General features: G+C 37.5%; 1 protein-coding gene across 3 annotated transcripts in view; it reads right to left on the bottom strand.

Annotated features, from left to right (window-relative positions):
- LOC112012536 (ubiquitin carboxyl-terminal hydrolase 8-like) overlaps positions 1-23,730 on the bottom strand; it is a 28,894-nt gene that overhangs the window by 1,832 nt on the left and 3,332 nt on the right. For 2 of the 3 annotated variants that reach the window (XM_065780112.1, XM_065780115.1), the window contains 10 exons: positions 14,454-14,592; positions 12,663-12,722; positions 12,458-12,553; positions 9,755-10,111; positions 9,493-9,633; positions 9,235-9,405; positions 8,024-8,281; positions 7,577-7,734; positions 6,113-6,640; positions 5,607-5,880 (listed from right to left, as the gene is read on the bottom strand). In XM_065780112.1, coding sequence (XP_065636184.1) covers positions 5,607-5,880; positions 6,113-6,640; positions 7,577-7,734; positions 8,024-8,281; positions 9,235-9,405; positions 9,493-9,633; positions 9,755-10,111; positions 12,458-12,553; positions 12,663-12,722; positions 14,454-14,592 — 2,182 coding nt within the window. Of the gene's footprint in view, positions 1-5,606; positions 5,881-6,112; positions 6,641-7,576; positions 7,735-8,023; positions 8,282-9,234; positions 9,406-9,492; positions 9,634-9,754; positions 10,112-12,457; positions 12,554-12,662; positions 12,723-14,453; positions 14,593-17,119; positions 17,173-23,730 lie in introns of those variants that run through there. The other variant, XM_065780114.1, reaches the window with a different exon arrangement.

The raw sequence follows: 23,730 nt of genomic DNA on the forward strand, positions 1-23,730 counted from the left end.
GGGAGAGGTCTTCGCACCATCTAATCCAAAAATATATGATGGTGGCCACACTTGAGAGCACCCCTGTTTGTTGCTGCAAGAAAAAATGCAATCATGGTCCCTAGGTTCTATGCCGCGAAGAAGAAGGTGAATTCAGGTACATCAGTAAACCGAGATTCTTGCCGGAATTCAGGTTCTGGTAGAGGGAAAGCGTCGGAGCAGTCACAAGGAGTAACAGTTAGCAGTGAAGATAGCATTGAAGTCGAAAATATTTCCTCATTAATGCGCAATGATGTGGATGGAATTAGTAGGGAGGATATGGCTTTAAAAAACAAATTTAATGGGGAAATTACGGAGGAATTAAAGAGTCCTAATGATATCGAAACTATTTTGGAAGCAAATAATGAGGAGTTATGTTTGGCAAAGGAGTTTGGTGCGGCTATACTATTGGGGTCGGAAAAGAAAACTACCAAAATCCCTAGGCCACATTACAATTTAAGTGATAACTCACAACTTAAAAGCCATGTGATATTCATGAAGCTAGGGTTCCCAATCCAAAAAGAACCCATGCAACCCTTAACTGGACACGCAGAGAAAGAAAACTCAGGGAAAACACTACAGAAACCTCTCAACCTTCAAGGAAAAAAAGAGTTGCAGGATCGGAGGCAGATAAACTTGAATTGTCAGCAAAAAGGTTTCAGGCTGCTCTCAGGGAAGAAAACACACCTTCAGTAGTGGCGGGAGCTGATGTTCAACCCCACCAACAGCAATGAGTTGTTTAGCATGGAACTGTCGTGGGCTTGGGAACTTGTGTACAAGGAGGGAATTCGTTGAAATCATATGTGCAAAAGATCCCGCTGTGGTGTTTTTAGCTGAGACACTTACAGATGGTGCAAGGCTAGAGTTTGTTCAAAGAAGTATTGGTTTTGATCATAGATGGGTTGTACCAAGAGTGGGAAGGGATGGTGGAATAGCTCTTTATTGGAAAGCATCGATTAATTTTAATGGTGGAAGGTTCAGATAGGTACTATATTGATGCAGTGATTGATAAAAATACGGAGAATGAATGGAGACTAACGGGTTTTTATGGTGAACCAGCAAGAAGGCATGAAGCTTGGAACAAGCTAAGGGCTTTAAACTCACAGCTGGAGAAGCCTTGGCTTTGTTATGGGGATTTTAATGAAATTATCAGACAAGATGAGAAACTTGGGGGTGCAAGAAGACCTCATTATCAGATGCAGCAATTTACGGAGGTGATCGATGAACGTGGATTCATGGACTTGGGTTTTGTGGGCTCAAAATAGTCTTGGAGCAAGCACTTCGAAAATGGAATTTCAATTTGAGAGAGGCTTGATAGGTGCTTGGTCACAAATAGCTGGTTCATGAAGTTTGCGGGTTCAAGAGTGTACCATTTAACATGTAGTTCATCTGATCATGTTCCAATTCTCATCTCGCTCTCTGGTTTGATTCCACCTATTCAGAAAAGAAAAAAAAAAAAAAAAAATTTTCGTTTTGAACAAATGTGGCTTTCAAATTCAAACTATGAGGAAGTGGTATACTCGGCCTGGGGTGGTAGGAGTGGGGTCGAGGTTGAGGGAGATATCTTGAGGAAAGTGGAAACGTGTGGGAAGGAGTTGGGTCGATGGGAAAAAAATGTTTTTGGTAATGTAAGGTTGGAGTTGAATCGGTTAAAACAGGCTTTAGGTAAAGAAGAAAGGACAGCCATGGTTAGTGGGAAACCATTTTCGGGTTAGACAAATCAAAAAAGAAATTGAGGTTTTGCAAGATAGGGAAGCAATGATGTGGGCTCAACGTTCAAGAGTACTATGGGCAAATCAAGGGGATAAAAATACTAAGTATTTCCATTGTTGTGCCACAAAGAGATACAGGAAAAATTCTACAGAAGGAATTAGAGATGAGGGTGGGGTATGGAGAACTAGACCAGATGAGATAGGTGAGGTCATGGTAAACTATTACAAGTCTCTCTTTGCTTCAACAGAGGGTAGTGTCTCCACAAGCATGTTAGAGTGTGTACCCACAATGATAGATGAGGAGATGAATGCAACTCTATGCCGGGAGTTTGAGGCATGTGAAGTAATTAGTGCTCTCTAACAAATGGCACCCTCAAAGCACCTGGACCAAATGGTATGCCTCCGCTCTTTTACCAACATTTTTGGAGCACGGTAAATCATGATGTCACTTCATCCATATTGTCATGGTTGAACTCAAGTACCATACCAACTCCCCTAAACCATACTTTTATTACACTTATTCCGAAAATAAACTCTCTTAAATATGCACACCAATTTCCTCCCATCAGCCTATGTAATGTGCTTTACAACATATACTCCAAAGTCCTTGCAAATCGCCTTAAAAAAAAATACTTCCATCCATTATCACAAAACACCAATCAGCCTTCATTGAGGAAAGATTAATTTCGGACAACATTTTAATGGCTTTTGAGACTTTACATAGTATTCAATAGTATAAGGGGGGTACTTATATTTATATGGCACTAAAACTGGATATGAGTAAAGTTTATGACCAGGTGGATTGGTATTATTTAGAAGGGATTATGAGGAATATGGGTTTTAGGGAGAGGTTGATAAATCTTGTAATAAGTTGTGTGAAAACAGTCTCATATTCTGTTTTGGTAAATGGAGAACCATGTGGGATGATTTTTCCTACAAGGGAGATTAGGCAAGGTGACCCACTTTCCCATTTCATTTTTCTTCTTTGTACAGAATGGCTAAATAGTTTAATTAAAAATGTTGAATTACAAGATGATATCCATGGCTACTCCCTTTGTAGGAGAGGTCCAAAACTAACGCATCTGCTTTTTGCAGATGATAGTTTTATTTGTTGCAGGACAACAATGGAGGAGTGTGACAAGGTGATGGACATACTAGATAAGTATGAGGAAGCCTCAAGACAAAAAGTAAACAAGAGTCAAACCTCTTTGTTCTTTAGCAAGTCTATACCGGAGGAAGTGAAGCACAGGATCAAGGTGACCTTGGGTGTTCCAAAAATCATGCAATATGAAAAATATCTTGGGCTGCCCTCTTTAGTTGGCAAAGAAAAAAAAAAGAGTTTTAATTACATTAAGGAGAAGGTATGGCAAAAACTCCAAAGGTGGGAAGCAAAATTACTTCCCAAGCCAGAAGGGAAGTGCTCTTTAAGGCAGTTATTCAAGCCATCCCAACTAACACTATGGGATGTTTCAAATTGTCGTTGGGTTTGTGCAATGACATTGAGGCCCTAATCAAGAAGTTTTGGTGAGGACAAAGAGGTGACTATAGAAAAATACATTGGGTTAAATGGGAGGACATGACAAAATCTAAGACTATTGGTGGTATGGATTTTCAAGATCTTGCCATGTTCAAAGACTCTTTTTTAGCAAAGCAGGCATGGCGACTCTTGCATAATAAGACCTCACTGTTTTACAAAGTATTTAAAGCACGTTTTTTCCCAAATTCTTAAATTATGGAGGCTGCCGATTCAAGGTTGGGGTCTTATACTTGGAAGAGTATCCTTAGAGGAAGAGACATCATTCAAAGGGGGGCAATATGGAGGGTTGGAAGTGGAGAAAAAATTAATATTTGGCAGCAACGCTGGCTGCCAAGAAAGCACCCTACACAGCAGCCAACTTGTCCCTTAGAAAGTTTTGAAAATCATACTGTGGATACGCTTATTGATCCAATCACAAGACAATGGATTGAAGAGCTAGTTGACGGTCTATTTGTGGTAGAGGATGTTGAGTTGATCAAGAAAATTCCCCTTAGCCAAAGTGTAACAGAGGACACCTTATATTGGCCTTACTCCACCTCTGGACACTACTCCTGCAGGTCTGGTTACAGATTCCTTTAAGAGGAGTTGGAGTTACAAGTAAGCCTGCAAGCCCCCCCAATCCGTGACAAGCAGGTCTGGAAAGAGATTTGGCAGATGCAAGCTCCACCAAAAATCAAAAATTTTATTTGGCGAGCTTGTTGTAATGCACTACCAACAAAACAGGCGCTGATGCGAATGAAAATTGTAGCGGACCTGATCTGTGAGAGGTGTAAGCACGCTGTGGAGGAAACAAAGCACGCATTATGGTCATGTCCAGAGTTGGATGTGGTGTGGGCTGATCAGGAAGCATGGAGTTTCAGGTATGCGTTTGAGTTCACGGGTGTGAAGGAGTTGCTATCATGGATGATTGTGGAAGGTAAGTCCCTGGAGCTGTTTGCATATACGGCTTGGAATGTGTGGAATCAGAGAAACAAGGCTCGACTGAATCTTCAGGCCAATCCGCTGCATCAGGTGGCAGAACAATCGAAGGTAATGCTGGCACAATACTGAGCAAACTTGCAAGTTCCAGAAGTGCAAGTAGTGAACAGCGGTAATGGAGGATCGAGGTGGAGATGTCCGCAAGCTGGATTGTGAAGATAAATTTTGATGGTGCCGTGTTCAGTGATTCAAATATGTCCGGTATTGGAGTGGTGTAATCAGGGACAACAATGGAGCTGTTTTGGCATCTTGTTCGGAAAAACTCACTCAAGCTTACAAGGCAGACGAGACAGAGGCTTTGGCAGCACTGAAGGCTTTGTTGTTTGCGCATAAACTGGGTTTCCGAAGTGCTATTCTTGAAGGTGACTCTCTTGGTTTGATTCAAGAATTGAAGTCAAAGGAGCATAGTCTATCACCAACGGGTTTACTGATAGAAGATGTTAAGGTATTTGCAAATAATTATGTAAGATTGTTGTAATCTCACATTAAGAGAAACAGCAATAGTGTAGCTCATAGTTTGGCGAAACATGCATTACGCATACCAAATTTTCAAGTATGGATGGAAGATGTCCCATCACATATTGTTTCGATTTTACAATTGGATGTAGTTGACTTACCTTAATAAAATCACTCAAGTCCTTTCTCAAAATAAAAATAAATAAATAAATAAACTTAAAAGTTAAAGGACTGAAATGACCAAAAGCAAAGTTAAAGAACTGAAATGAATTTTGGTGAAACATTGAGGGTGGGTTTTGCATTTTAGCCTTAATTATATAATGGAACCAACTTTTGGTGTTACCACTTACCATCTATGACAACCCTCCATACACAAATTTTCATCACAAAATTACAGTTGATAATATATTGCTTGATACCAAGCTAAAAAAAGATCTGTGACTCTCCATTAAACCAGTACTCCCTGAACTTACAATGTTGCCGACTCCACCTTAACACTGGAACTTGCAACTTATTTCAAGTAATGGCATAGATAGCATGCCAAAATTAGCTTTCATTTCAGGATAACAGATTGGACAGGGGACTGTCCTCCACTATGATGAATACCACATCAAATTGAATTTATTTAAGTCAAGTAACTCTGGACTAGCATCCAAATTTTCTCCAATAATCCCATATTTAGAACATTACACTGATTCCAAACAACAATTTCCTAAATATTTGAAAAGCTTAAGACTTTAAGTAAGCTGGAAGGAACCCTGTTAATGAGAAAGCCCTATTAGGGTGATGGTGTCAACAAGGAGGGAATGCCAAATTATACTGATTCTATGTGCAAGAGAATGTGAAAGGTATGTAGCAACAGGCAATCAAGAGAAAATTCCTACACCAAAAGAAACACCACTTACATTAATAGATGCCGTATAGTGACCGCCACCCAGACCTCCATAGTGATTACTAATTGCATACAGCATGTAGCGACTAGAAAACTGGCTATTCTTGTGGGCAATGTAGGTTGAGAAATCTAGATCATCAACTGGGAAGTCAACAAATGTTTCTAGCTTGTTCTTAAAATATCGGTTGTATGAGAACCTCTTCAAATGAATAACAAGAATCTCAGGCAATCTCCAAAGATCTAGCTTTTTTATTGCTTGTCGAGGCTCCTTGCAGCTAGGGCAGTACCTAGAAATATACACAGTTGCAAAGTAATTATGCAAGATGAAACAGTGACAACTTGATTTTTATATGAAAAACATTAGTCAAAGAGCTATGGTGATGGCACAAGGACCAAAACCAATTCAAGCATCTTAAAGCTCTAAAAAACACTTTCTTTCCCACTCATCAAATTAAGTCAAGAATGACCAGCAACAAGCAAAAAAAATTTTAGAGACGAAAAATGAGAATGAGCACCAACCACATATCTTCTGGTCCTAAAGGTTCTTCCTTCAAGAAGGCTTCAAGGCATTTGTACAGAGAAACAGACTCTTGAGGCCTCTTCATGAATGTCTGAGGTTTAAAGACCTCTGGAAATGAGCTGAGAATGCACGTATCGTACTTATCAATCATCTTATCTGACCATACAACATGCACCTCCAACTCCTTTGCCAAACCTGAAACTTGTAATGGCTCATCCATCTTTATCTCAGAAAACGATGATCCTATCTGGAATTGGAAGTCGGTACCCATGTGTGTCTCATCCAATGTTTCGCTGTCTGAGCCGGCATCTGTATCCAAAACTGTAGGGCTAGTGGCATCCAACATTTCAGAATCTTCATTGCCAGAACTTCCCTCTTCATCATAGTAGTCATTTAATACATCTTCAACGGGCATTAAAAATGGAATGAGTAATTTCAAAAACTTTTTGCGAATATCAGATCCACAAGAAAGATCAGGCAACCTTGCTACAAGTGGAATACCAAACATCTTCCATTTTGATGTAAACCTATAAGGCCAACAGCAAACAAACCATACGGATAATTTCATGTATCATAATGTTTTCTTTCATAAGTAATTTCATTTATCATAATTTACAACCCACAAATTTACATAGCAGCAACCTTACTTATTGTCTTATAAATATAACATGTTGAACCTAAACATTTATATGCGTATGGCAAGACATTGATGACCATGATTGTGATACATGTCTCATGGAACAGTTAGTTAAAAGCCTCCAAATATTTCAGCAATTACCCAAAAAATCTATTGTGCAGCTCATTGATTAACAACACTTGCAAATGAAAAACTACTATATTTGTTAAAAAGAATAATTATTATAGAAAGCTGCCAAGATGACAGTGTGCAGATATTGAGCAGTAAGATACAAGAACAACTGATGTATCATAACATCTAATTTGAAATATGAATGTTTAGAGAAAATGTTTCCTAGAGAGAGAGTGAGAGAGTAAATATGTATCATTTGTTTGCCATATCCTTATATACTTACAACCTATAAGGGCGCATCCTTTTGTTTAAACTATGAAAGCATTTACAGTATCCAACATAAATTACAAAAATTCTACAATCAACATCCTAATTTATCCACTAATTTGATAATTTTTGAACAAAATTATGAATAGTGGACATTGTAAATTTATCTCAAATATGGCTAGTAGATAGTCTTGAAATGCACTTGAGAGACTTATCATAATGAAATCTATCTAATGCATTCCAGATGTTTCAGTTGTCACACACATTATCTGATGTCACTCATTGAGTTATAACACTTGCCACAATTTCTTAAACATGAAAGGAAAGGAAGAAAAGAAGGCACAGAATATAGAATATTGCAGAAAAATCAAATTGGAGTCATAATTTGTTATACAAATGCAACCATAAAAAGCCTCAACAACCATAATAAGAATTTAACTTAACTTACTGGTCAATTTTTTTATGCTTGAAGACAACCAGGGGTGATTTCTCACAATCTTTTGGTAACCGATAAGCAACAAGTTTGTCATCATCTCTGATCAAGGCTATCGAACCAGATGGCTCCAGCCAATTCAAAAAGCAATTCGAATTCCAATTCATATATACCTACAATTCACTCCACAAGGTCAGTGTTCAAAGAAATTTCCACCAACACAACACAAAGGTCAAATGAGGTCAGGCACTGTGATAGGTCCCCATATCATCTGATTTTGCAATGTCACTTTGAAAAACTTAAGTTACACTACTAAAGCCACTAGGAATTTCACTCAAGTCATCTAAATAATTGGTGGCAGATCCCACACCAATACTGGGTGCACAGGATAGACATAATGGTGACTATTTTTTGTTGGTAACTCACACACTAATACTCAAAAATATATATGCAGTAACAAACCTCGGCCACTAACAGGGTTTCATCATCTCTTAAAGAACACACAGCACTTAAGGCCACAATAAGATCCGTGAGCTTCCCACAATCTGGTACAGTTATGGTATACATAGATGGTAGTGTAATCACATCAGCGCTCATGACTGTCAACGTCATAGTCCGCATAACTGTTGAAGGTAATGGCAGCGAAAGGTACATAAATGGATCAAATGTGACAGAAACCTTCTTGCAAAGAGGGCAAATCAGCGTTGACCGAAACTGACCCTATAATGTAAGAAAAAACAAAGCCAATTATTTTAAAATAAGCGTTGATTATCCTTTAAGCTTTCTCGTTATTAAAAAAAAAAATCAACAACAAATAATTAAAAACAGATGCAACTCTATCTCATCCTACAAAATAATTAAAAGCTCTAACCACTTTCCACATTTAGCCATAAGAAGGCATTAATCATAATAGCATCAAAGACTTCCAAGTAAGAAGAATGCCGTACTATTAAGTACTACCTCCGTCCCATATTGTTGGTCATGTTTAGAAAATCCAACTTTTAAAGGGAGCATCATTTAATGCTTTTTCTTTTGATTTAAAAAATATATATTTCCAAAACTACCCTCATTGATTTAGGGTCCGTTTGGATTGAACTTATTGTTGCTGAAACTGAAAACTGAAAACTACCATGGAACCTATTTTTAATATTTTTAATTGCATGAACAGTGATGCTACAGTGCATAAACAGTGTGCTACAGTGCATAAACAGTGTGCTACAGTGAAAATTGTCTCCTGCACAGTACATCCATGTGAGGGTACTGTTCATGCGCTAAAAAAAAAAAAAAAAGGACAGAAACGCAGACGCCTAAACTCAGACGCCCAATCCAAACGGCATCTTAAACTCTAGTGAAACAATAGTTGACTTTTTAAATAAGTACAAGGTAAATTTGCAAAATTTATTTCATGCAATCTGTTTCTGTTTCTATTTGATTTGTTTCAAGTACAGTCTATTCATCATCGTGAACGAGATGTACTTTTTTTTAATGAAAATATCTATTACCTATCAAAAAAAAAATTCAAAGCAGCCTACATTTTGGGACATCCTAAAATGGGAGGACCAACAATTTGGAACAAAAGGAGTATTGTCATATGTAAAAATGAAAAACTATACATAACTAGAAATCAGAATTTTCCAATCCATGCAAAATGGCAACCTCCTATAACAACTCACTTGGCAAGAATCAACAATGATGGAGTCATTACGAGCAAGGTGATTCTTCCAATATTCCTCTGCTACTTCTTCATCTGGACGGTCCTCTAATCCCTTAGCTTCAACATACGGCTTGCATTTAACACGATTTAAATCTTCATGGAGTCCATCCAACAAAAAAGCAAGAAATTCCTAGATCACAGACATTTTCTAATATTATGGAAATATTCCTTACACGACACAAATAAAAATAATTTAAAGAAAAATAATTGCACTAACTTGGGAATCATGCTGATTATAGCCACTGAATTGAGGAGCAAAATTAGCTAGTTTTGACTTGAACATCCTTGGAGCCACAGGCCTCGCTCCCGGAGCCCATAGCTTCCTTAATAAATCTCCAAATGCTAAAGCAAGCTCCCCCTGAACAAGATGAACATACTTAACAAGAAACAAGAGGTACAGAAAAAAAGCAAAGATGCTAATTTAAGACAACGCAACTAAATAAAAAGACTGCATATAACATAAATATAAATGCGCGTACTTTCATTCCCAATGGATTATCATAATTTATCTCTGTTGGGTAGTCTCCAAGGAAATAATCAACAAGCTCTGGGGTATGCACCAGGCACTGGATGGCACTGTTCATGAAACAAGTATTCCCAAGATTTTGTAATCCTGTCAAGCCCAAGGAAGCAGCTCCCCTATAGCTACCAGCACTTTGTGAAGAGCTAGTTGAAGTTAATAAAGAGCCTACTTTGTCAGTGCTCCCATTCATCTTAAGAAACCCATTGCAAAAGGGACCTTCTATTTTGGACTGTACTAGAGCCATCTCATTATTCCTCTCATCTATACCCCTTAGAGTATCTGAAAACCCATAGACTTGCAATTCAAGAAGAATCTGCATGCCCAACATGCAACAAATGAGAAAATATATTGACTAAACAATTGGATTTTCATGAAGAACTTAAATAAATTTAAAACATGGTGTTAAAACTTATATTTACAGAATATATTTACTGCAACAGTTACATAAGAGAATAGGTATAGACCAAGCTCTAAGGCAATCAATCTAACACTCTTTTCAAGCCTATGCTTTAAACTGGTAAATAACAAGCAACTATGAAATTAATGTGGCAAACTGCCAGTAAGATTACTAATTTAGAATGTAATTTGTAAATAATCAAACATTATCAACTTATTTCAACTGGTATATTTAACTCTTTGGTCTTGTAATTTTTTATAATCTGTAAGACCTATTAATACAAAATCAAAATGAGTGATGGAGGGCACTTTATCACATTTAAACTAACTGTTGATGCATGCATTGAACACTCTGAACCTTGGGCCCATACTGTTTGAGATTATAACAAAATTGCCAACAGTTCCATTCAAACATGATCACCCATAATGGAATAAAAACCTCAAAAGACAAGATAAGTAGATCACTTTTTTCTTTTTATAGTTGAGCAAGATTAGAATGCTCTCCCCCATATGATTGTAAAATATAAGCAGTTGTGATGAGAAAGCATCTCCCAGAAAATACAAATGCGTCTAGATCCTTTCCTCACAAGATACTCATCCATAACCATTATGATATCAAGGAGCAAACAAAGTGCAACTAAACAAGTCCATAAGCTATTAAGTGCTGTATTCACATATGCATTTGTTGATATTTTTGATGCAGAAACAAGCAAAAGGTGCTAAATGATAATTACACAAAATGACTCTTAAGAAGGATCTCCTCCGGAGTCCTGAGGAGGCCAACTACTAAAACTAAAGAATAGAGAAGGTCCACATCATGTCCAGACCATTTGAAAGCCTCTATAAGATCAGGTATTCATCTTCTAAAGGATTAGTCTATAGCGAAAATCTTGCCCTGATATCAGTATTCCACACATTAATAAACACAAAGCAAGTAGAATTTCTCCACAAAAACCCCAAATATATATATATATATATATCAAAATAAAATAAAAAATGGTTTGAAATAAAACCTAAAGATCCTGATTCAGAAATTAGTAATCTTTTTTTTTTCCCACAAATACATATTTGGGAAGGAAAACAAGCAAAGCAGGATGCTTGATGGAGGTGTAAAATCCAAAACACACTAAGGCACGTTAAAATCCAAATTGGAAGAAAACCACCCCCTCCCAAAAAAATACATCCAAGACTCGATTCAACATTACATCAATTCTTGAAAATTTGGGATCCAATATGGTAGGTACACACACATACTCATTTTTAATCAAAAAGATTATTTAGAAACAGTAAAAGGCATAAACAGGTACAAATAATAGAACTAATTTTAAACCTCTATATAACAAAAGAACACAATTATCCACGATTGACATTTATAGAGACTAGTACAATGCCTGTGACAGTGACATGTTAGCAAAAGATCATATGTAAACTAAAAAAAACCTTAAGTTACCTGGTGTAATAGCATCATGTAAAACTAGGTGTTTATAAAAATTTTAAAAATTTAATACATGATTAAAATTATTTAAAATAATGAGTGAAACTTATATTGATTTTCTTCTTTTGACAGGCAATATACTATTTTTGCTTAAAATAAAAGGGGGTGGCGGATTTGAACCTAGGTTCTCTCAATAGAGAGAATGCAATCGAACTACAAGGCTCTTGGCTTGAAACTTTAGTAAGAGTTTCACACATACTAAATTATCTTTACTGATTTTAGCGCATTAATAGTGAGCCACATGGCAAAAGCATATCATACAACATGTGATGCTTACATTGAATCACATAACTTAAGCACAAATGCCTAACACAACCCCTAGTGGTATTCAAGGGTTATATATAAAGACTCTTACTTGTCCTAGTATTAGAATTCCTTGTACCTTGGATCCAAAGAAAATAAACCTAAGATACTTAGGATCTCCTAGAATATTATGGACTCAATTAAATTACGAAATGCCCTTAACTTCACAGAAATTGCAAAAAGTATAAATTTGCCCCTGAATATAATATTGACTATAACTAATAAAATTGAAGCCCAAATAAAAAATTAAAAAACTAAAAAAAAAAAAACTGTTTTAACCCTAAAAGACTCATACCTAGACCTTTAAAACCACCCGACATTCACTTCAATTGGACTTCACATGGGACCCCATACAATAATTCTTGAATAGGCCAATTTGCCAAGTAATAGCAAGTTAATCTTCCACGGCTGCACCAGAACATGAAATTTTAACAAGATGGCAGTAACCAAATAATTTAACCTTACCTCTCTCTGTGCTTGTCCAGAAGATTCATTAAGCAAATTTATTTTGTTTTCCAAGAAAAATTGTGTTGTCTGACCTGAGAAGTCCCAAATATTTAACTGTGCAATCAAATGATACAGCCAGTAAATATCATTAAGTTAAATCACCATCACACCCCACCCCCCATCCCACCAACACATTCACAAAATAAAAAGAGAGAGAACTCACAGGAGCAGACTTGGAACTGAAAACTTTGCAAGCTCTCTTGTAAAATTCAAGTACATTGTCCTGAAAAATGCAGTCTAATGTCAAAAACAAGAGGAACTTTATTTATAATACTCCGATGATATTAGAATGTTAAGACATACAATGAAAGGTAAATCAATGAATTATTGGGTAAACTTACACCTGCAATTAGGCAAAAAATCAATGTATAGTTCCGGTGCAACTAAAATCTATGCACTAGATCAGAAATTGCAAGGTTTAGTGACTTAATGGAGATGAATATAAAATAAAATAAAATAAACAAAGTGTTCACAAATAAATAAGTGTCAAATTTTTTTAATTGATAAAGGATTATTTATATGGACAAAAAGATAGAGGATTTTTTTATTGATAAAGAATATTAAAAGAGGAAAATAGGCCAATGCAAACCTAAACAGGAGAATGGATTATTAAATAAAATTTGAAAATTTTCAAGCAAGAAGTTCAACCTTCTAAATCATCCATAATATTTATATTAACAAACATGCATCAAACCGCATCATTCCCATTGTTTTACCATTAATCCAAATATATATATATATATACTGCAAAGTTGCAATTATTAATATGTTAACTGGCCATCCACACAAATTTGACTACCTTTCACCTAATTACCTCTATTCAAAACCTTTGAAATAAGCTACTACTAATCCAGCCAGTATATATGTTGTATTGTATAGACTAATTCATCCTTGCTTGATTGACCCTTGCATTCACTCTTTGTAGACTGATAATGAGGCCCAAAATTATATGAACAATTTTTAATGAATAAGAATTCATTGGAAGCAGGAGCACAACCCATGAACATGAAAAATATTTTTCATTAATAAGTTACACACAACCTAGTGGGTGTTAAAGAGAAAAAGATTCTACTTGAACTAGAGATAACCGACCTGTATGTAAATATTAAAGAAAGAAAAAAAAATAAAATAATACAAGGCCAAAATACATTTTTGGTCCTTAAAGTTTACATTGAATGCTTTGTCCCTGATGTTTCAAGAGGGTGATGTTAGTCCCATAAGAAACAAGCATTATTGGTCTCTCTATCTAGTTTTGTTAATTTTCTAGAGTATGTTGCTAACAGAGCAAAGATGCGGTCAATCTGTCTTACTTAGAATATGATTACACAGTGGAATCTTCAAGTACACAATTTCTAAATTCAACTGCTAGTATAATTAGAATAAAGAGGTAACATCAGCCTCCAAAGACTATGTATCAATGCAGCGAGAATAACACAGCAGATCTTCCTGCGACTTATATACTTTGCTATAATGTGTGATTGGCTTCTTTCCTATTGCTTAGGATTGGTTACATTTCTATTTTCTTCTTCCTCTCTTACATTTCATTTAAAAAGTATCTAATCTGCTGCCTGCAACAGGCTAAAACTCTACCCATTTCACTTAAAAGTTTAAAAAGATCCCATGATTCAATAATTTCAATACCAAAACACTCTTCTACTAGAGCTTCCTATGTTAGACTACAAAGCTAGACGCCATATCATGGGGGTGGAAGAAACCGTGGAATCATGAAGAAATTAAATCACACTGCTTTTAAAAGCAGACCTAGTTTGTACGCCAATGAAAATTATATTTATTAACAACAGCTAGTATAATGAGCTCTGAAAAGCAAGGTTTATCCAACTTTGGGAAAGGATCCAATCATTCACCAACCAAAATCCAAAAGGCAGGTACAAGACTACTATAAAAGGTGGAAGGCAGTGGAAACAAGAATAGAAGAATATTTCGCAAAACTGACCTTTTGGCTGATTTTCACCACTAATGAATTTATTTCCCACAAAACAAAAAGCCTAATTTGTATAGGAAAAATATCCCGCAAAGAATCTCCATCACCACAGAGACTGCCATGATATACTGCTGCGTTAAGATCATTATGCCTACAAAAAAAGTAGAATGAATCAATGTCAAAATATCATACAAATTTCAATGATAAATTAAGATAATGATGTTGAGAAATTTTCCCGAAGAAATAATGATGCAGCCATGGAAGACGGATTTGCTTTTATTTTGCAATTTCCCCTATTCAAGAATTATTTTATTGGGTCCACGTGTGAAGTGCAATTAGAGTAAAAGTTTTCTAATGGTCTAAGTATGAGTCTTTTAGGGTTAATACAGTTTTTCATTTGGATTTTCATTTTATTAGCTATGGTCAATTTTATAACCAGGGACAAATCTGTAGTTTCTGCAATTCCTGTGAATTAAGGGTATTTGGTAATTTGGTTGAGTCTAGAATCTTCTAGGAGATCCTAAGTACTTTAGATTTATTTTCTTTGGGCCAAGTCAAGTATTTATTAGGTTTGGTATACTAGTCTACTGTATAACCTCAGCTTTATACTTCCTGTGTACTTGTCAATTGTTTTTTGAATAAATATTATTGCTTACCAAAAATATATTGTGCTCAATATATTCAAAGGAGATGGAGAGTTGATTAATAAAATTGTTGAATATTTTGAGCATAGAGGCACATTGACCTTTGTGGGTTCTTTCTTCCTCCTTTTCTCCTCTTACTCTCTTCTCTTCTTTTTTTCTTTTCTTTATCTAAATTACCGTTCATGAGTACTGTTCATACAGCCCCTAAAACACCATAAAAACCTCTATTATCTTCTTTCGTACAATCCCATAATCCTTCTTAAACAATTCTAAACCTAGATCTACAAGTTCTCATAACCCTAAACCCACCACAAACACACGTAAACAAGTTCTTCAATATGTCCTGTGTCATATCATTGCTATATTATGCAAATTTTGAAATAAAATAAAATAAAAATAAAGAAAGAAGAAGAATAATAATAATAATTCTACTGAAGATGAAAGAAAAAAAAAAAGGTATAAATTTATAATATAAATCTCTCCTCCCCGATCTCATAGGCAATCACGAATACCTAACAAACCAAAATAATTCAAATAGAAAGTTAGCAACAGCATGATACACGTACAATAAACACTGTAAAAAGCATTGTTGTTATAAACATGAAGTTTTATTAAAAATGAGAACTACTTTGTGTTCACATGATAAACACAAAGTATTTAAAAATTTCAAAGTACATAGAAGGTCCTAGAGAGTTTTGGAACTCAAAAATGGAATTACAAAATGTACAACCCCATGTCCTAGCCCAATCAAACAAGGAACAATTACAACTGAATCAAGAACTAAAGGGAGGTAAAGTAAGAATTCAGAAATTGAATAAGCATTAGTGCCACGAATAACCTGGTAATAAGACTGAACATCAAAAGTACCACTCCCATTCAAGCACCAACTCATCCTATCACCTCCCTCCCCCCTAGGTGCCTGAGAATAAATGAGATCAAGGAAGGAATACACTGACTCCAACTCCTAATCATCAAAGTCTATGAAAATGCAGATTCCACATCCCTTCCACCCCATCTGACTGATATTTCAAGACATCGAAGACTACCACATCCTTATTCGCCAAGCACTCAAACAAAATCAGGTATAGATCCCTCAGAGGTGGGTGCCCACTCCAATGATCAAACCAAAACCTTACACAATTGCCATCACCTACCTGAAATACCACATGTTGGAAGAAGCCATCCCAACTTGCTTTGATACTTTGCCACAGGATACGCTTGTGAGTTCCTTTACCAACTCTTGTACCCCACCCCCCCACCCCCTCTTTTCCTCCTGACACTTAGATTCTATCACCCAACACCACAAGTGTGAGACTTCTTCGCCAAAATGCCACAACCATATCACCAATAAAGCTTTGTTAAAGTTCCTTATTTTCCTAAAAATTAAAATCCAATCCAACCACCTCAACAAGTGTACAAACCCTATCCCATGCCACCAACAAAAACTTAAACTTGCCTCCTAGGTGGATAAGAAATTTCTCTGAATCCTTTCCAGCCTATTCTCCGCATGCATGGGGACGGTAAATAAAGGTAATATGTTGGAAGGCTCAAAAGAGCACTCCTCAACAAAGCAAGTCTGTCAAAGATTTTCTAATGTTGATTCTTCACAATGCCGCAATCCAAACCCCCAAAAAATGCAACAATTCACAAAACCCTTATCCTCCATATATTTCTCCATGAAAACCAAAATTCCCAATTTTGTCTCAAAGCTGCATAGTAGTTACAAACATCATATTTTTCAATACATGATATGCCCCACCCTAGTACCCTATCTTATCCTCCTGTCACCAAATGGAAAATGAGTGTATAGAAGGTCAAAAGAACTTAGCTACTAACTCCAATTCTCAATCCTAAGAATCACTTACAAAATAAGATTTCAGCCCTGCACTCCTCCCTCCAATCTTGAATCTACTCATATATGAAGCAACAAAAAATCCACATCTATAGCTAAGAAAACAAACTCAAAATTTGTTCTTGCAAAGAAAAAACTCCACGCTATACATCATACCAGAAGCAAACAAGTGACCCGCTTACCACATGCTGCTTAACATAGTCTGGGACATAGTTTAGCCACGCCTAGTCCCTTAAATGGTGCTCAAGCAACTTTAAGAGATTAACACTTTCAAGAGAATTAAAGTTGCCTCCCTCTTTGTTGTCCACTTTCTCTTCTCTCTCTTTGCTTACTTTCATTGATAGTTGTTCCATGTCTTGACATTTTTTTTCTTACTTTCATTGATAGTTGTTCCATGTCTTGACATTTTTTTTCTTTCTAGTATATTTCTTGTATACAGAGATTCGCCATAAAAAATTATTATTATTCATCACAACCTCCCTCCACCCCCCCCCCCCAACACACACACACACATCAAGCAAAGGCAGCACAAAGTACACTAGTTTACAGATGAGAAGAACTAGTGAAAAAACACCCCAAGTTTTGGAGAAACAACATTGACTTCCCAACTTGTTATGACAAATTCACCCTTTTTTTTTATTGGTTGACACAAGATAAAACTAAAACAATCCAACAATAAAATTGAAGGACATAAAATGAAAGATAGGCAATCTAGGAGTCAGCAACAAGCAAGAAAAAAAAAATCCTTAGGAGTCAGCACCTAGGGTTGCCTAAAGTTAGCACCAGGCCATTAGGAATATATCTCGATAGAGAGAACAATGCTATGCTAATATAGACTACTAGACCCTAATTCTAATTCCAATCGACTAAGGAAACCTAATTCTAAATGACTTGGCAAACCCCAAATTTTTTTTTTTGTAAAGTAACGGAAAATATATATTAAAGAAGAACACAGCCCCGTACATAGGAAATGTACTAGACAGGCAAAAACATCAAGAAACCAAATTACACTAATCAAACAAAACAGGAAGAGAAAAACAAGAAAAAGATAGTATAACTACACACCATTCGAGTAGTAAAAAAGAAAAAAGACTTAAACTCAAGAATGGACCGTTCGTGACCCTCAAAACTTCTGAAATTTCGTTCCCGCCAAATACACCACATCAAACAATGCGGCACCATCCTTCATATAACTATATTACAATGACACCTGAAGTTACATGACCAACAATCCAACAAATCCACTACCCTTTGCGGCATCACCCAACAAATACCAAACAAGCAAAAGACCATACTCCACATCTCATAAGCCAAAGGACAGTGAAGGAGGAGATGATCTACAGATTCCCCACACCTTTTGCACATAAAACACCACTCAAGGACAACAAGATGTCTCTTCCAAAGGTTATCAATAGTTAGAATCTTGCCTAAAGCCGTAGTCCAAGAGAAAAAAGCTACCCAGGGGGAACCTTCGATTGCCACATCATTTTCCACGAGAAGGAAGTGGCGGTAGAGGGGGATAGGGAGTGATAATACCCACTCACCACGAAACCCCTACTGCTGGCCGACTTCTAACAAAGTTTGTCAGGACCAACACCTCGCACCTTAATGGAATAGATCAAAACCATACGAATCCAAAGATTGTGACTCTTGATCATTCACTAGGCGGCGAAAATGTAGGTCCCAAAAAATTCTCCCATTTGCAAAGCACATAACCTCAAAGACTGAAGCATCCCTTGTCCTACTAATATTATATAAATCTGGATACGCCTCCTTAAGAGGACGATCCCTACACCACACATCATCCCAAAACTTCACACGAGAACCATCACCCACATCATACCAAAGTAACTTAGAAAAATTCAGCCAACCTCTTCTAATGGACTTCCACAAACAAACACCATATGCTCTAGACACGGATTTTGTACACCAACCACCCCACTCATTCTTCGCCCCAATGACCCTTCTCCAAAGGGCATCATTCTCCACACTATAACGCCACAACCATTTGGCTAATAAGGCAGAGTTAAACCTTCTCAAGCACTAAATGCCTAGCCCTCCATTCTTCACTGGCCTACATACCTTCGACCAACTAAGTGAAGTTTACGTTCGTCACCAATACCATTCCAAAGAAAGTCTCTTTGTAAATCCTCCATCCGCTTGGCCACCTTAACTGGAATAGGGAAAATGGAAAGAAAATAAGTAGGCAGGCTAGAGAGAGTACTCTTAATAAGGGTAACATTTCCCCCCTTAGATAAATACAATCTCTTCCATCCAGCTAGCCTTCTCTCCATCTTCTCCAAGATAGAATTCCAAACCGTCTTATCTTTAAAGGAAGCACCCAACGGAAGACCAAGATATTTCAGCGCAAGAGTTGACTCTCTACAGCCCAAAATCTCCATTAGCTCATGCATATTAGGCACATCCCCAACTGGAACCAATTCAAACTTATCCAAATTAATTTTTAGCCCTAACACCTTCTCAAATCTAGAGAGAATCCCACGCAGAACTGTTATATGATTGCTGTCAGCATCACAGAAAACAAGAGTATCATCCGCAAACAACAAATGAGACACCGTCAACAAGGAACCAGTTGCATTCCCCACTGAGAAGCCCGAAAACTGACATGCCACACTAGCTGCGTCCAACATACAACTCAAAGCCTCCATGACAATATCAAAGAAAAAAGGGGATAACGGATCACCTTGCCTTAGTCCTCTAGAACTCCCAAAAAAGTCAAAAGGACAACCATTGATCAAAATAGAGAATTTAACAGTTGATATACAACACCTAATCCATCTTCTCCACTTATCGGAAAAACCACACTACTGTAACAAAAACAGGAGAACGCTTAAACCACGCTTAAGTCATAAACAACACTTAAAAGTTTTGTTTAGTATCTAAATAATCAGTAGTTGTAAGTTATGGGTGGTTCTACTTTTGTTTTTATTGAATCTACAACTTTTGAGTTTGCTGTTGAGGAAGGGGATTCGTTTTTCTCTTTATGTATCTATGAAAGAGGTAGGCAAACCACTCGTTCTGTCTGTATGGGTAAGGAGAGTGCGAAGAGAATTTTGTTCCACGTTGAGTAGTTGGCATCTAAGCAACAGCCAGGTCAGTTTGCGAGAACGGCTCGGGAAGGAGATAGAACTCTTATCCTTCAGTTGGGCTCCAATGCCCATGGCACTTTTTTGTTGTTCTCTAAATTAGACAAAGGCTGCCGGAGGGGTTCCACTGTCATACCAGAAGGGAACTTAGGGAGTGGCTGGAGAAGATTTGGTGTCCATTGGAGGAAGAGTATTTTTCTGGTTGGCCAGAATCTCCATGTTCAATATAGAAGAACCACCATGAAGCTGGTGGAGGCAGTGTAGTCAAAAGCGTTTCAGGCGAGCGCCTAGGCGCTCAGGCGAGGCATGGCGGCGTAAAAGCGCCTCAAGGTCACTGAGACAAGGCGCCTCTGTCGATTAGTCGCTCGCTTTGAACACTTTTTCCAGGCGCTAGGCGAGAGCCTCCGTCGCCTTTGTTTTCTTTCCATCGGTTATGTTTTCTTTCTAGTGCAGAGGACTTGGCTTCGTTAAAAACAAGATGACTGGCTTTTTTAAAATTTTTTTTATTACTCAATTTTGTCTTTTAGTAACATTAGTGGGGTTTGAGTTGGCAACCACTTAAAAAGCACATCAGACTTAACTTTTTAGAACCACAAATAAATGATAAAATAATACATATAAGTACATGGACCTTCCCAGTATGACAGTTGCCCAACAGCACCCTACCTCGCCGGATTTTATTTCTACTTTTAAATTTTATAACATTATTTTATTCCTATTTCCTACATGTAATTTTAATTTAAAAAGCTCTCTTTTTTTACTCTTACTTCTCATTCTCCAGACCTCTTTTCTCTCTTTTCTTTTTTGTTTTTGTCTTTCTTCTTTTTTTCTACTCCTTTCTTACTCAGAGCAGCTCTCTCTGTTCTTTTCTTCCCCTCGTAGCTCCCCTCTGTCAGTTTTTTCCCCTCTACTCTCTAATAGCAACTCTCCTCTTTTTATTTTTATTCCTATACTCTTTCTCTGCTTCTTCTTTTTTTGGGCTCTATTGGATTCAACACAAAAACTAGTTTTATAGACTAAATCCTATGCATTAGGAACAAAGTAAGAGAGACTTTATTATAATTTTTAGTACATTAATATATATGATTTAAGCTCTATATATGTAAAAAAACTATATTTAATATTTAGCGCCTTGCTTCACTCGGGCTAGCGCCTTTTTGGCGCCTCGTCACCTTGGGCAATACAAGACCTTAGCGCTTCAAGGTTGCCTAACGCCTTCGACTACCTTGGGTGGGGGTGTTGGAGAATTTCTGGCAAAACCCAAAAGGTGTTGTTTACAAAGGGAAGGAGATGATGTCAGGTTTTCAAAATTTGAATCCAGATTTTTCTTGGGGAGGGAATTCCGGGATTGAAAAGGATAGTGATGGGGCAATTGTCACATCAGTCATTAACGGCACTACATGTAACAGTGGTTATATTTCGTTGACCTTGGATATCTCCTTGCACGTGGAACATGGGAATGATGGGCAGTGGCAGGTTATTTCTTCTAAGGTTATTGAGGTGGGCCTGGTTGCTGCGAAGCCCAGTGGTAACAATAAGCTACATAGTTTTAAAACTGTGTTAACAAAAGGAAGTGAGCCAAGGCCCCACGCTGCTTGGAAACCCAAAGCCCAAGCTGGGCTTCATAATGCTTTGTGTGAGTTTGGATACCACGCTTTCCAAACCCACGTCTGTGTTTCTGTCCCTTTTTTTTTTTTTTTCCAGCGCACGAATAGTACAATCACATGGATGTACTGTGCGAGAGACAATTTTCACTGTAGCAGCACTGTTCATGCATTTAAAAATATTAAAAATGGGTCCCACGGTACTATTCACACATTTTAAAATTATTTTTCTACAATGTTTTCAGTTTCAACAACAATAAGTTTAATCCAAACAGACCCTTTTGTCTCTTAAGCCTAAGTCACTACGTGTTAGCTCTAAACCCACCTTCTTTAAATCCGGTGAAACTCAGTCAAAAGTGGCTTCATTTACGCTGTCCTCTCTTGCTTGCAACACCGATGTCCAATTGTGTGAGTCTTCTCCTCAACCTAGCGTATCGGATTGCCATGTTTCAGGGATCAGGTCTTCGATTTCTGCTTGTGCGAACACTACTATTGCATGTGACTCTCCTCTCTCGATGCCTCTCCAGGTGGTTCCTGGCATGGGGTCTTCGGCGGCTCCCACTTTCTCTACATGTGACTCAGTTTTTGGGCTTCTGTAGATGCTCTCAAGCAAGCCGCCAGTTTTGCCGCCACTCTACAATCAAAAGGTGGGTAGTAGCTTACCGACGAGTGACGAGGTAGGAATGGGGTCGGAGGAGGGGAATTTTGAGACTGATTCGACAAGGTCTTCTTAGCAAGCAGAGGGATTGGAGAAGTCAAATCAGATTTTCACCAAAGCACTCCAAGATTTTGGTCCTACTCTTAGTGATTTTGTGGGTGATTTGAGCAGAACATGGGGTAAGTCCAATGATTGGATAATTGAATTTCGAGATGGGGGGAAAATTGTTATCTCGCTCTCAGCATATTGTTCTCCAAATTCCATGTCAAACCAAATTGTTTCGGAGGGTGTAGTTAATCCAGGTATGGATTCTCTTGTTAACGAGGGACAAATTAGTAGTTAGGTTTCTGAGTATGATAGTGTTATTGGTTCTATTGCCCCTGAGTTTGGGTCAGAGGGTGAAGCTTGGGACTCTGAGGTGGGTTTGTTGAATTGGGATCATTTAGGTGAATCACTTGAAGTGGCACATCTGGCAGTGGATAACTCAGTGGTTATGGAGAAACCTACGGTTGAGGAGATAGGGTGTACGGTGGATGTCGACAACTCCAAGTTGTCACTTTGGGTAACTAATAGAATAAAAGCTTTTCCAGAAATCTGTTGGGACCTCACTGGAGGGGTTCGAAAAACAAGTTACAAGTTTGCTCTTAGCTTTAGAAGCTCGAAGAAAAAAGATGTTGGATGTAGCCTCTTAGAGGAAGATGGTTAAGGCTGGGCATAAAGGGCATCGTGAATTAAAGAATTTATTGAGTTCTTGGGGTGAGGAGAATGAGTCAAAAAGGAGCAGGAGCGTAATTAGGGATCGGGCTATTGTTGTGCATCAATGAATTTAAGATTGTTTCTTGGAATGTGGGAGGGTTGAATGAGCAAGAGAAGCGGCTTCGGGTTAGCAATTCGATCCATAAGTGGAAAGCAGATATTGTTTGCCTGCAAGAAACTAAGATAGAGTTAATTAATAGGGGTGTCATTTGCAGTTTGTGGGGAGGTCAACATGTGGATTGGCTCTATTTAGGCTCTATGGGTGCTTTAGGTGGGGTGTTATTGATGTGGGACAATAGGGTTGTGGAGAAGTTGGAGGAAGCGGTGGGCCACTTCTCAATCTCTTGTAAATTAAAAAATGTGGTGGATCAGTTTGTTTGGGCTTTCTCTGGTGTTTATGGGCCCAATTGTGATAGAGACAGATGTCTCTTATGGGAGGAGTTATCTGGCGTTTGTAGTTGGTGGGAAGTGCCTTGGTGTATGGGAGGTGATTTTAATGTGGTGCGGTTTCCTTTTGAACATTCTGGTTCCGCAAATTTTACTTCAGCTGTGCATAGGTTTTCAGCTTTTATTTTAGAGCTTAGCCTTATTGATCTGCCTCTGGTTGGGGGAACTTCACTTGGTCTAATTCTAGAGAGGTTGCTTCAAGTTCTAGATTGGACAGGTTT

This window comes from Quercus suber, unplaced genomic scaffold (genome assembly GCF_002906115.3).
Source record: "Quercus suber isolate HL8 unplaced genomic scaffold, Cork oak 2.0 scaffold_225, whole genome shotgun sequence".
Taxonomy (NCBI): Eukaryota; Viridiplantae; Streptophyta; class Magnoliopsida; order Fagales; family Fagaceae; genus Quercus; species Quercus suber.